Source organism: Caretta caretta, chromosome 9 (genome assembly GCF_965140235.1).
Source record: "Caretta caretta isolate rCarCar2 chromosome 9, rCarCar1.hap1, whole genome shotgun sequence".
NCBI lineage: Eukaryota > Metazoa > Chordata > Testudines > Cheloniidae > Caretta > Caretta caretta.
In genome coordinates, this window is record NC_134214.1 from 91,049,140 (window position 1) to 91,063,793 (window position 14,654).

The window sequence follows — 14,654 nt, forward strand, 5'->3', positions numbered from 1 at the left end:
TAGCATAGCTGCGAAGGACAGATTGTGTAATAAAAAGTAAAAGTAAAGTGTTACCAGCAAAATGATATGCAACCAAAGCACTTTTTTTTTTCTGTTCTCACTATCTTTATCGCTGTTTATTATTTTTCTGGGCCTGATCCAACACCCACTGAAAGTCTTTCCATAGCTTTGAATGGGTTTTGGGTCAGGACCTCTGTAAACAGATGTAAAGATGGTCCATGTCAGATTACTTTCATTGGCCTCTCTCCCCCATTCTCCTTTGTTAGGCATATCAAACGCACAAATTAAGATTCGACCCCCAGAATATATTCTGGGGTGATAAATTGACCTTCTGAAACAGGAAGATGGTGAACAGCATCTCTGCTTACACCAACACCTTGTAAATGTTAGCATGCATAAATACTGTAGAATATGCATTTTCCTTGTCAGTGGTACCTCAGAAAATAAACACCTTGTAAAAATGTAATTCTACATTTGCTTATGTTTTCCATTTGTTTGGGGTTTTTTCCCCCTATCATCTAATGAAGATTCTGTTAATTATCTCGTGTACGGAGAAGCATAGATTTGCAATACTAAAACAGATCATTGGACCTCCAAGATTGGTATCATTGGACCTCCAAGATTGTGGTCAATATGTGTAGAAGAAGGTAAAAGCTGCCCGTGTTGCACCTTTCCAATAACATAATTTGTACGTGTGGTGATGGAGAATTCCTTCCCGAGCACCGGTTAGCTACAATCCATACACCCCAAAGCATCCTTGCATCCTTCCATTCTCTCCACCTTGAAGCATAAGAACTGATTACCTTAGCTTGCATCCCAAGAAATTTTAGTAATGGCCATAGCATGTGTTCTGAATTTTATACTTTACGCAAAAGTTAAATTGATCTAGAGCTAAAACCTTTCTGTGAATGAAAAACAAATATTGTAATTTGTATGTCACTGAAATACAGCTGAATGGTGAGGAGGTTAAATCAGCCTTAGCTATACTGTGATTAATATGGGGAAACATTAGGAGCTAGACTTTTTTCCTTTTCTAAATTTTATGTAAATAGAGAGATGTTGTATATTAATCTCCAATCATATTTTTATTGTAAAGCTCCATTAAATGGTGTGGGATCAGACCCTTAGTGAACCTGGGTATTTTAGTATACTTAATTGCAAGGCTAATGGTTTAACACAATGGACTTCTTTATTTTATTCTCTCTCTCTTTCTATAATTTGTAGCATACATTGAAGATCTCACAAGATGTGTTGAGCAAAGCAGAAGACTCATTATCGTGTTAACTCCAGACTATGTTCTCAGGAGAGGATGGAGTATTTTTGAGATGGAAAACAGACTCCAGAACATGCTAGTCAGTGGAGAAATCAAAGTTATTTTGATCGAGTGTACTGACTTAAAAGGGAAAGTGAATTACCACGAAGTGGAATCTTTAAAGCACACCATCAAACTTCTCTCAGTGGTCAAGTGGAAAGGACCAAAAAGCAGCAAACTGAATTCTAAGTTCTGGAAGCGCTTAGTCTATGAAATGCCAGCAAAGAAAAAAGAAGTTTTATCTCGGTGCCAAGTCCTGGACTCTGCAGAACAGGGACTTTTTGGAGACCTCCAAACTGTACCGTCTCTAGCTATGACAGGCGCCTCTGCCACTTTCGTAGCATCTCAAGCAGATCTAGCCGATTACCATCAAACGGATTCCATGCAAATGAGACATTATTGCAGAGGATACGAGTATGACATGTCAGCTGCAACCATGCCAATAGCTTCCATAAGTAATCACCACACCTATTGTAACATACCCTTGACACTACTAAATGGACAGCTACCTCTTAATAATACCATGAAGGACACCCAAGAATTTCACAGGAACAACCCATTGCTACCTTTATCATCCCAGGAGCTTAGCTTCACAAGTGATATTTGGTAGTGAAGATGAGAACTCTTTTGAGATGCTTTCTGAGCACCACGAAGACAGATTTTTAAAGAACATTAAGTTGATGCCACGGGGTGCCGAATCATATTTGAGGCAGAGGCACATTTACTCACTTTTGTACCTGAACTTTTTTGTTTACATTTCCAAATTACTGACAAAGGGGACCTTCTTTTGTAGCTCAATATGTAGTTCATATCATTTAATGTACAGTTTTCTTGATTCTTTGAAGGGGGAAACATATCCTTTGAGTTTAACGTATATGTTTTACAGCCTGGTATGGATGGAAGTTCAATACTGTATTTGATCTCCGACATCCATCTTTATGTAATGGCATTTCAACAATTTACACAGAATTTAAAAAAAAAAGAAAGTATAAACTTTAGTACAGATTGCAAATTCTAAACTTAACATGCTATAAAAGAAAATATGTCTTTGTAGAGCACACTGGATGAGCCATTCTCAAAAGAAAACCTTAGGAAGCACTTCCCATAAGGTTGTCACAAGTACATTTTTAGAAGATGCCCAGCTGATACAACAATATGGATGAAGAGCTACTAGCTTTATCAATACAGTGCACAGTAACTTCAGAATAAATCCACTGCTCACGTCAGCATCCATTCATTTTGTTATTGAGGCATATCTTATTCCTAGCAGACGGTTAGCTGTGTGTTTTTATTAACAAATTGTGAGAATATTGTCAGCTGTTTAGGATGATTTCAAACGACTTTTCTGTGGTTTATTAGATTTCACAAATGTTACCGTTTTAAATGGGAGTTTTTAAACACTTTAAGTACAAACTTCATTGTCTGTTAACAAAATCATGATTTCTTAAAATCTCCTGACGTGTTGTAAGGTTTGTACTAATGGCCATGTACTTTTACATATTATTTTCCAAAATTGAAACAGTTGCAATTTAAAATGTACACGTTACTGAGAATATTAGCAAGAGAAAATTAATACAGCAATATTCAGAGATCAAGAGCTAAATTATTCAGGTTTACTACCAGTATGACTTCAATTGCAGTGATAATCATCTGAAATGTAGTTATGAAAGAGAGAATATGCTGTCTCTATATCTACCTGTCAATTTATATATCTTTTACTATGGCTCAAGCACAAGTATTTCTTTTCGCAATGCTTCTAGCGATACGTTATGTAGATTGGGTTGCGTAAGCAGCTCTTAAGGTCAGTTCATGCATCTCTTACTCATGGGAGTAGTGTATGTGTCAAATGAGAATAATGCTACTTATCCTTCTTGGTAAGCATTCTGAGCTCTAGGGATGACAATCATTCTCCAAGTCCTAAGTATCATTAATTAAATAATCGAGGAGTCTCGTGGAAACCATTAGGATTTGTAAGGACTAATCACATGATTAAGGGTTATAGAATTGGGCCAATGGAGACAACAGCGTTTGAAGAAAAAGTTCAAGGAACCAATTCTGCAGTTCTTAGCGAGGCAAAATTCCCATTGACTTTAGTGAGAGCGTGCCCAACATGAGAGTTTTGCCTCCGTAAGGGCTGCAGGATCAAATCCAGAAATATGTGCATAGAAGGCAATGGTGCCCCCATTTTAACAGCCTTTTTAGTCTTGCTGCTTTTTGATTGCATAAGTTAAAGTTTGTACTCTGCACCTAGCTTCCCGTGGTTCAATCTGTAATCAAGGTATAGTAAATTCTCACATTTTGCAAATGTTTCTTAAATCATAAGTGCAGTAAAATTAAAATGAATACCAACTTAAGATCTAAAGAATTAAGTATTTGCCCAAAAGGTCATAAGAATGAACTCAAATGTACAATAATCTGTCAAGTTCTGTATTTTTCCATTGCTTCTCTCACACTATTTATCAACTTTCTCTTGCACCCCTTCACACCCGTTATGAACTGGAATATTTTCATTCTGTTCTCAATAATACAGGTTTATTTTGTTTTTCTAAACATACATGCATTTGACACTAACATTAAACGTGGAAACCTAGAAATGATAGTCATTTATTACAAATGTGAAACTATAACTTACTTTTTTGTAAAGTTAAGTTCAACATATGTAGGTATTTAATATAAATATTTTTCTATTGAGAAAGAAGGTGATTTTGCCTCCATTATAAATACATGTATTTAAAAAAATGAAATTTACAACATTTGCACTGTTTTATAAGTGTTACAGATTGTATTTACACTGGTTATGTTCTTTAATGCAAAGTGTAACTTAAAAAAAAACTAAAACAAATTCTGCATGAAGAGAGTTGCATATGTTTAAGTGAAAAGCTGTACTTTATTTTTATTTTCACATGATTCTAAAATCTTCTTAATTCACATAGAATGTTCAGTGAGATTTTTAACCCTACTAGTTCTGTATTGAGCATGCAAACTCTGAAAACATATGCAGGTCTATCTGCCTCTTTTATTTACAACGATTAAACATGGGTATCAATGTCAGTTGCTTGGCCACAATATGTATCTCAGAGCAGTAGATACTCAAGAACAAAATGCAGCTACATTTGCATTGGGGTAACATGAAAAGAACAGGTTTGAACGCATTGTGTATTTATGTATCTATATATTTTAGTCCTAGATGACAAATCGCACTCTGCTTTTTAATCTGAGATTTACAATTGTGTATCACATACTGCTGCAACATATACATAACTTGGAACCTACCATACCCTCTGCTTTGAGTATGGGAAAGGGGAATAGGTCTTGCAAGGGATACCACTCATTTCAATTCACAATACAAACAAATTACATGGTGGAATTCTAGTTTTTCCTTAAGTAGCAATTAAGCATCTGGATAAATTTTGTCAAAGGGTAGAATTTAGAGTTAAGTGGGACCTGCGTGGTGTGTGGACAATGTGCTGGTCCACTGTACCTGGGGTGAATTTAACCTAACAGCCCCTATCAAACTCCCATTAATGTCAATGAGAGTCTCTCTATTGACTTCAGTGAGAAATGGATTGGGGCCAAAGTGGCTTTTGTCCTAATACGTTCCAACATAACCATGAGAACGTCATTACCTGAAATAAGGAATTGTATACAACATGTTTAGCTTTTCTTTCTTTAGAAAAATAATATATTTGTTCTACTTGCTTAGAGAAAGAGATTTTGGCTGACAGAAAATAATTAGCAATGCAAAATGGCCATGAAGAGATGGGAAATTCAAAAGGAGGGAGGGGAATAGCAACAAACTGAGAAACATGCAGGCTGCAGACTGCAACTTACTCTAAGGATAATCAAATGTCTAAATGGTAACCGCAAGGTTATTCTGGTTTGGGGTGACAGTCATCTTTTTAAAATGGCATATATAGCGTAGTAGTGTTTGAAAACTATTTTACATACATTTGTCCTATTGTGTGAAACACCTTCCAGAAAATCAAGTAGGAACAAAAAGACAATTTATAAAAATGAGATTCATAAAGCTGGAAATATAAATCCATTCAGTCTTCCTACTAATTCTATTATAGTGAGGGAAATTCAGACAGAAGACCATTTAACTTGGACTGATGTGCCAATTCAGAGTGAGTATTGACTGTTCTTGGAATTATTTGTGTAATTCCAATGAATCATACTATGTGGGGGGGGGGGTATAGACCAGTGTTTCATAGAATAGAATGTAAGGGTTGGAAGGGATCTCAGGAGATCATCTAGTCCAACCCCCTTGCTCAAAGAAGGACCGATCCCCAATTTTTGCCCCAGATCCCTAAATGGCCCCCTTAAGGATTGAACTCACAACCCTGGGTTTAGCAGGCCAGTGCTCAAATCACTGAGATGTCCCTCCCCCCATTAAAAGTGGACTTGTCCAGGATTTGAACCCCGGGACCTCTCGCACCCTAAGCAAGAATCATACTCCTAGACCAACAAGCCAACTTCGATAGTTAATTTCACTGAATGAGAAGGCTGTATAATTAAATATTGTCATCCTCTGTCTATATAAGGCTCATCTAAAGTCCATTGAAACCATTAGAAGGATTCCCATCAGCTTCAGTGTGCTTTGGATCAGACTCTAAAGATCCAGGTTTACTGGAATAATACAGAAAAGAAACACAAAGAAACAAAGAGGCGAATAACTATTTACTTATTAAAGCTGTCTACGATCAGACTTGGTTTTGTGTTTTGCTTTGTTTCAATTCAATGCTAACACAAACTGTGGTACTTCAGGGCTCTTTAGCCTTGGGAAAGGAATTTAGTGTACCTCTTGATTATAAACAAGATAAGGACTTGGGGAAAAAATAACAAATGCCTTTAAAAAATCACTACCTTATGGTTTTAAAAATGCTTCTACTCTGTTCTCACCAGAGTTTCTCCTGGTTCATCAGTCCATCCCTATTCAGCAGAATGCTTAAACACATGCTTAAATTCCATTTACTTCAATGGAACTTAAGCAGGTGCTTAAAATTAAGCACATACGTAAATGCTTTACTGAATTCACACTGGTCACTTTTTTAAAATGCCCTTTACCTGGCAATAGACCTTCTGAATAAACCCCAATAACTGAGCTTTATTGTACCATTAGGCTGAACAACCCAGAGAGAGTTTTATTGTAGGCTTTTTCATATTCTGGGATTCCTCTTCCTAATAGATGATCTCTCTGATCCCAATCCTCAGAAGTACTCGAGCTAAGGACACGCAGCAGCTCACAGGATTAAGTCTTCAGGAGCAGTATCCTAGCTGGGCTTTTAATTTTCCATCTTCTGAACTGATCTGAATATCTTGACAGACTCACCATTAACAGGTTCCATACTCCAGGCTGTAGAGATGAGACAGTCTTCAATGCATGCTAACCTGGGACTGAACTCTTTCCAGGAAGTCAGTAGCTGATTTGAGATTAGAGGTTTCTTCTTTGTTTACAAGGTCAGTTTGGAAAGTTTTCCCAGCCACATCATCTGATGCTGTGTACAACTCCTCTGAAACTGTGCCATAGCTCACAGATGGACTCAGTACATGACAAGGATCAAACCATTGGCCATGTGGTATGCCAGTAAGGGGTGAGATAGCCCCTTACTGCTGCATAACCCAACCTTGCATCAGACCAATCTATCCCAAGGCCATTTAAGTCTGCTGTGGAGGCGATCTGCACCTAATCCACAGGCACCTGGCATGGAGCTGCTTGGTGTGGTGGACCAGAAATGTGATCTGTGTGAGCCCAAGTGGTCTTTTATGCATCTTCACCAGCTTTCAAACACCTGCGGGGACCATAGAAGTTTCTGCAACCCAGGCACAAGGGGGAGACGAGACTATATCAGGGTCCTTGTATTCTTGTAGTTCACATATGACATTTGCCTGTTCCTAGGAGGATTACTGAGGGGCTCTGACTATAGTAGGGTGGGGCCAGGTCCTCCTCCAGTACAGGTGCCCTCATCTTCAGTTAGTATCTGGCAGACAGAAACATCTTGAAACGGGCAGATGGAAGCTCACTGTGTAGCCCATTTAGTTTCCTCAGTTATTCAGCTTAGCAGTAACCTTCCCACCTCTCCTTCCCTGATATGCCCCAGGGTTCCAGATGCCACATACAGCAGCTCGGGCAGCGGTCTTACAAATGCCACCTGTGGGGAGGCAGCCACACCTGCTCTCCAACCCTCAAGTGATGAGGGAGCACAGAATTCTTTGAACCCATTGAGACTGCCAGCAGTATGGCCCTATTGCCAACACCATGTGATGGATGCAGATGGGATCAGGATTGGGCCTATCAATCTATCTAGGATGTTTACTCTGCGCCTGTTACCATGATGTCTTGATGATCTTACAGCCCAGTGCATGCCAAACTCCTGTTAGAGCATAAGGTTAGAAGAGACCTCCTGTATCATCCAGTCCAGTCACCTGCTACCACAGGCAACCCCATCATATATCCCATTCACAAACTTATCAAGCTCTATTTTAAAAGTAGGTAGATCGTTTGCCCCCATTACTCCCATTGGAAGGCTTTTTTGCCAGCATAAACTACGTCTCCCCTGCGAGGGCTGGCAGGCCTAATTCTACCAGCAAATCCTTTTCTCGTGTAGACTCCTATGCAGCTAAGTCATTTATGAAAATAGGAACTTAGGCTCAAAAGTCAGTTAGATGCTTTTGAAAATTTTACCCTTGGTCCAGTACTCTGACAGTCCTATCTGGGAAAGGCTGGTATGTGCTTTATGCCATCAGCCGGAAAAATAGGTACTGCACATTGTAAAATAATAATGCACATGTTTGTTTAGTTGTGTAAATATTTGTCTGTTTAGAAGTTTATGAAAAAATGCATGAACTGTCCCCCCAAATAAACTTTTGGAAGTGTTTAACATTCAAATACTTACCTACTTTTCTGCCCTGATTAGCATACTTAATATGAAAAACCACAAGATTTTTTAATACTTTATAGGTTATAGAAAAAAGTTAAATTAGAAAATGGGAAAGTACCAGCCCACTTGTGTTCCATAAAGACAGTGTTGGTTTAATTTTCCTTGTCGTTGAGATGTATTTAACCTTACTTCCCTGAAGAACTGAGCTGACCTGCCTGTGATGCTAAAATAAGGATGTCTTTTTCAATAATTAGAACAAGAAGACATTTGATCATCTTAACGGTTAACACACTAATTACCCTTCATGGAGAAAATCAAAATAGGTGTTTAACAAGCACAGTCTAAATCTGTAGAAAGTGGAAAGCAAAAGCTTTTGAACCTTGCCAAAACATTTGTCATTTAAATGATAAAACAGTAACCCTGCCAATAGAAGCAGAATACAAGCTGTCAGCATTTTCATTTCATTGCAATATAGCCGTACAGCTCTAGACCAAGCAGGGAAACAAATACATAAAAAATTCAGTTTTTCAAGATGAGCCAGATTGTTATGGCAGATATACTGTAAACTACTCCCCTAATTCATTTTTCACCAGTGCCAGATACCATGTAATTGGCTATATTAGGTTGTAAGAGCTATATTTTCTTCAGTACAAGCAAGAGCAAAGTCCAAACAAACTCTCTTCTATTGGATGAGTGTTATAAGCTTCCTTAAGGCTTTAAAACGGTTTCTGTTGATGGAATATTGAGTGGTGTACATGGCTGTCTGGTATTAGCGTTGGCCAAAATTTTCAAATATAGGTCCCTAAAGTTAGACCCCGAAACAGGAGTAGCTTGATGTGCAGAAGTGCTCAATACCCATATCTGTTACTAAATCCAATGGCACTAATATTATTCAAAACCGGTGGGACTGGGGTTGAGGTCAGTGGGATGACGAACATGCTTAAAGTGTGTGCTCGGGTGCGTTGCTGGATAGGGGCCCAGAATGCTTAGCACCTTGTTGGATTGTGCTCCATGTGTATCGAGTGATTTGTACAACACTCTGTGCCCTGCTCTGAAGGAAGAGTATAGCAGAGCCGAGGTGAAGATGAAAATTCTCATAGAGAGGAGCCCAGGTGTATTTGATATCTGAATGCAAACGATATGGAATTCAGAACTTGGCACTGGGCTTCGTGACGTGGAGGGGTGACTCACATGCAGAAAACTCAAGGGGAGGTTGCTTTTGCTACCAAACACATTTCCAGGAGAAATCCAGACCCTGATCCTGCATAGACTTGATGTAAATTAGCCTTCTCAGAGGATACTCAATAAGAATCACATCTAATGAGATGTGAAAAAGTTAACGTACAATATACTATGAACAGTGTCTATGCGAGTCAAATGTAACATCTGCCAGCAGCTACAAGGGAGCATAGAAAAATTAATCCCCCAACAGAAGGGATTAAAGAGAGAGACCCCAATTTTCAAAAGTCACTTCTTACATTGTGCATAGAGAATGCAGAGCTGTCCCACAAATACTACCACCATTTAAAACCTCCAAAGCCCTTTGAGAAGAGGACCTCAGAGCTCTTTGCAACCATGAAATAAACTTGAGACCACATCACTAGGGCAAGAAAATGTTGCCATCCTCAGTTTTCATAAACGGGCAGGAACAGAAGCTAGATCTCCCAACTCCCAGGCCTGGCCTACGCTAACGCTGTAAATTGAGCTAAGTTACACTAGTTAAGTTACGTAAGTAACATAACTTAAGTTGACATACCTCAGATGGACATGCAGTGGTGTCCACACTACACTAAGCCAACAGGAGACGCGCTCCCATCAATTTAGTGTGTCTTCATCAGACCTGCTAAATCGATGCTGCTGCATCAAACTCAGCAACGCTGATGTATCCATGTAGTGTAGACAGTCTTGTTCACTAATCTCCAGCTAATCCTTCCTCGGTTACAATACCAACAAGCCCAAGTGACCGTCTGAGTGCACAAAAATGTAGGATACGGGCTTGGAATAGAGGTGGCCACTTTCAAAGAGTGGGTCAGGATTCATTAGAAATCAATGAGATATGGTGTTTGGCTGTTAACCTACAGTACTATTAAGAAAGAAATAACCAAAGATCAATAGATGATTATTTCCATTTATTCAGCCATTTAGACGGAGTGCAGATCCTGGAATACACTAAGGGAGAAATTCACCCCTGTGCAGATGGAGTGGTGCACATGAGTCAACAGTGGATTATTTAGTCTGCAGAAAAGAAGAATGAGGGGGGATTTGATAGCTGCTTTCAACTACCTGAAAGGGGTTCGAAAGAGGATGGATCTAGACTGTTCTCAGTGGTACCAGATGACAGAACAAGGAGTAATGGTCTCAAGTTGCAGTGGGGAAGGTTTAGGTTGGATATTAGGAAAAACTTTTTCACTAGGCGGGTGGTGAAGCACTGGAATGGGTTACCTAGGGAGGTGGTGGAATCTCCTTCCTGAGAGGTTTTTAAGGTCAGGCTTGACAAAGACCAGGCTGGGATGATTTAGTGGGGGATTGGTCCTGCTTTGAGCAGGGGGTTGGACTAGATGACCTCCTGAGGTCCCTTCCAACCCTGATATTCTATGATTCTGTAGGCCTTGGGCTGGGGTGAATTTCACACTGTAACAGAGGTGAAAATGAGGAAGAACTCATAGGAACTCAGCTCCAGCACTCACTGTCTTACACTGGAGCAGAGTGTTAGAAAAGACGTGTCTTACTATTTCACTGGAAGAAGGGGGAAAACCAGTGAATATTGAAGGAATTAAATGGAATAAAATTTGGCCAAGATCAAAAAAGCTCTTGGAGGGGGCGGGGGGAATAGATAATTGGACCTGCATGCCAATGCTCAGTCCTGTGTTCTGGTCCCTGATTACTACCTTCATTGCCCATTACACCACTTCCCCCACTTTGAGCACAGATACCACACAGAATAATCTGTTGCTTTACACTTAATCCAAAGGAATAGACAATAACCTGCTTCTTTCAGGCAGCCAGTCAATTTAATTCAATAGCCTGGGCCTGGATTTGTGGCTAAGTTGTCTCTTGATCAAGAGCAAAGCTTGTGCGAGTCTGCGAGAACCACTGCAGAATTTGTGTCCTTTGCCCTGTTTTTACTCCAACTATCCCATGGGACATCAGGCATATATCTCTGAGAGCTAATCTTGGCACTTTCATTTGGGATCAGCAACTGCTGCTGAGAGAGGAAAACACAGAGGTTTCCTATCAGCTGTGGGACATACAGTGATTTGGTTTGTACTTTGGAGGGACATAACTTGATAAGAAGATGAGAGGCTAGACTGCTTGATTGTGGCAACAGATTACTGGGGAAAGGAGGAGGCAGAACCTTGTATTGAAGGATGATTGAATCCTAGCAAATAGAAATGAGTCCAAACTGAAACTAACCTCTTGAAGCCCCTGGATTCTAGGAAAATCTGAATCTGAATTTCATTACTGGACCCCATCTTCATATTAAGTAGACCCAACTCCTTGGCTATGAGCATGCTTAGCCTATCAAAAAATTCCAATCCAGATCAAAACTTTGGCCAGCTAAAGCCTATCTTTAGCAACAGTTTTAACTTGGAAAGTGCCTGATGGCAGAGCAAAGTAAGTTCATCTTATTGCACTGTAACTTCAAAATGGACAGTTTATGACAGAGCCAGAGAGAGAGAGTCTGAGCAGGAAAAGGAAAAGGCATGAATTGTAACAAATAGTCTTTACTCTCCTGAGACGCAGCCAGCCCAGGCACCATATACAAATAATGGGAAACAGGATGAAGAGTTAGGCATATGAGTGATTGGGTTAGGGTCAAACCACAACAGACAACAAAACCAACAGTCAAAATGAGCAAATGCAGACCCGATCCTGCAGTCAGATCCGCCCAGATAACACTTGCACTTTTCAAGGGCTCAAGTCCCTTCACTGGGGTCTGTAGTGTAGACGAACTGGTTGGTACCCCTTTTAAATAGCTGGCAAGCCCTGCGCGCCTCCCTGTTTTCCTGGGGCAACTGTTAAAAGAGATACTATCCAATTCTTATATACTACAGTACAGACTCCATAGAGGTGTAAGTTCCACTCAGGCAGCTTCGATGGCTGTTTTTGGCCCTGATGCTGCAAATAGGCCTCGGTGATGAACATAAACAAGAGCGAACAGTAATGAAAACACTCCCTTAAAAAAAATCAGGCATTGACTCCCTTCCCCTTTATCCGCATGTCATAAGCTTGTCAGGGCCAGGACTGGTTGTTTTACATGTCTCTAAAATAATTAACACACATCTATATAAATACTGCACCTGGCAGACGATGCTCAGTTACTCTGTTAATAATGTATTATGCTACTGATCTGTCTAAAGTGGAGCGGAGCCGAGCGGAAGATGTGGGCTGAGGTTTTCAAAGCTGCCTAAGAGATCTGGATGGCCGATTCCAAGTAAAGGCAAAAGGAAATGTGTTTCTAATGGCTTTGAAAAGCTCAACCATAAACTTTTTAAATGGCAGGAAATAAAGATGGAGGACTACAGAATTACTGTAAGGCAACTACATGCTAAAAAGTAAGGTGGGGTTGCACGTAGCTGAAAGCTCCAGGAGTCAACGAAATAGTGGCAGAATGTAACGAAGGCCGCAATTGCAAAATGCTGCAAAACTAACCTTTGGGCTGCTAAGCATTTTTCTTTCTTGGCAGCCAAACAAATGTTACGAAAGAATAACTTTCGGCATGCATTGTATCCGGAGGGTTAACAAACATGTATAATAACAGATGCAGAGATAGGGCTGAAACTGGCAGACTGTGCTTCCTCTTTTGAATGAGTGGAGAGCTATGGAGACTCAAGGGATGATGGGAGTTGTCTGTGTTGGAGAAATAAGGTCACAGGAATCGTCAGAGGGGCCTTAGGAGTGATCATAGCAACAGCACAGAAGACAGCCAGAAAAACTTCTTGACTTTAAAAAAACAGATTCTCATTATTTTACACTGACCACATTGCACAATCTTTTAATAATGAGGGGAAATAAAAGCCTAATGAAGTAAGAGTGACTTGTAAGGGACTTAAAAGGTACTGCAGGAAAAGAAGCTATGGAGGAATAAAGCAGCGGGTCTCCCATGTGATTGTTAACAATGGGCAAATCTCAACAGGTTCACTGCAGATACATCAATCCAACAGGGGCTTGGCTCAAGGTATTGCTAACAGGATAATACAGAGCCTTTCACCCCTAAGACAGAGGTTTAAATCCAGCCAAGTTCAGTAGTGGGCTGATAGCCAAAACTCGCTGCCATCTGATGGCCATTAGTGGCCTGTGTGCAGTGAGTTGTTGATCTCTGTCCAGTTCCTGGTTGTCAGGTGTGTACATCACATTTGACACCCATTTTGGTTATCTCAGCAAAAAGATCAAGGACAGAACAGGCACAAAGACTGAACGACTGTCTCAATCTCTCATGGTGATTTCTTCCCAGACAGGGTGTGCATTTATTAGCAGGGTGGTGTGGGAGAGCTTATGCAGTCAGTACCTGTGTTGGGTCTGTACCCTGGAGAGCAGATTTCAGTTTATCCTAGCCTTCTTGATTCAGAAAGCTCATTAATGTATGAGATTTCCAGTACTTGCTGATTTTAGGCAAGGGGGAGAATACTTTTCTTGTGGCATTACAGCAAAAAAAAATAGCTCCTGTTTGGGCCATAATTAAAACAGAACCAATGTTCTGCCATCTTCGCATGAATGAATAGGGAATTGAGCTAGGAGTAATCGTGGCCTTGATAGTACGACCATTATCGCTGCGATAAACACTGCTGTCCTTAATACAGTGCCTTTGGACTTCTTACTGTCCTGTATATTTATTGCAGACCCCACATCCCTGAATTCCATTAGTTCAATCTGTCTGCGTGCCCACGACCCTCCGCCTTAAAATGCAGCTTCTGCTCCATGCTGTCACCAGGATGCTTGTTCCTCCCCTCAGGCCCTGAATCTTCCCACCCCCTTCAAGAGCAGGTGCGGTGAGTCTGTGACATGGTACATCAGTCAGCTGCCACTCAGTTAGCAGCAAAGCAGAAGACAGAGTATGGGCAAGACTACCTCACTTTGGAAACTAATGTTGTCCAGAAGCATTTGCCGCTGTCTCGTCTGGGAGAACTCATTGCTTTGCTAACACAGTGCAGAGTGATGACCACACAAACTTGTGTGTACAGGGCACTGAGGCAGCTAAAGCAGCTTAGCGTCTGACATACTGAACTGAATGCCAGTTTGTCGGGGGAAAATTCATTACTATAATACCAAAATGCATCAAGCTAATATTTATCTTAATGTAATGGAGGCTACCAGGAGATGGCCTGGTGTTTTCTTTAACAAATGAAGTTGGGGAGGGGGGAAATTCTCACTAAGTAATTGAGAAATAGAGAGAGAGAACTAGATGACTGATAACTGCAGCCTGTGTAATGCTGCGTCTTCACCTACCAAAGTCAGGAAAT

The 14,654-nt window shown here is 40.4% G+C and overlaps 1 protein-coding gene across 12 annotated transcripts in view; it reads left to right on the forward strand.

Annotated features, from left to right (window-relative positions):
- The window catches only part of IL1RAPL2 (interleukin 1 receptor accessory protein like 2), a 551,213-nt gene extending 546,850 nt beyond the window's left edge, over window positions 1–4,363 (forward strand). For all 12 annotated transcript variants that reach the window (XM_048865380.2, XM_048865384.2, XM_048865382.2 and 9 more), the window contains one exon: window positions 1,225–4,363. In XM_048865380.2, coding sequence (XP_048721337.1) covers window positions 1,225–1,922 — 698 coding nt within the window. In that variant the 3' untranslated portion in view covers window positions 1,923–4,363. The remainder of the gene's footprint in view (window positions 1–1,224) is intronic.
- Window positions 4,364–14,654: the final 10,291 nt, after the last annotated feature.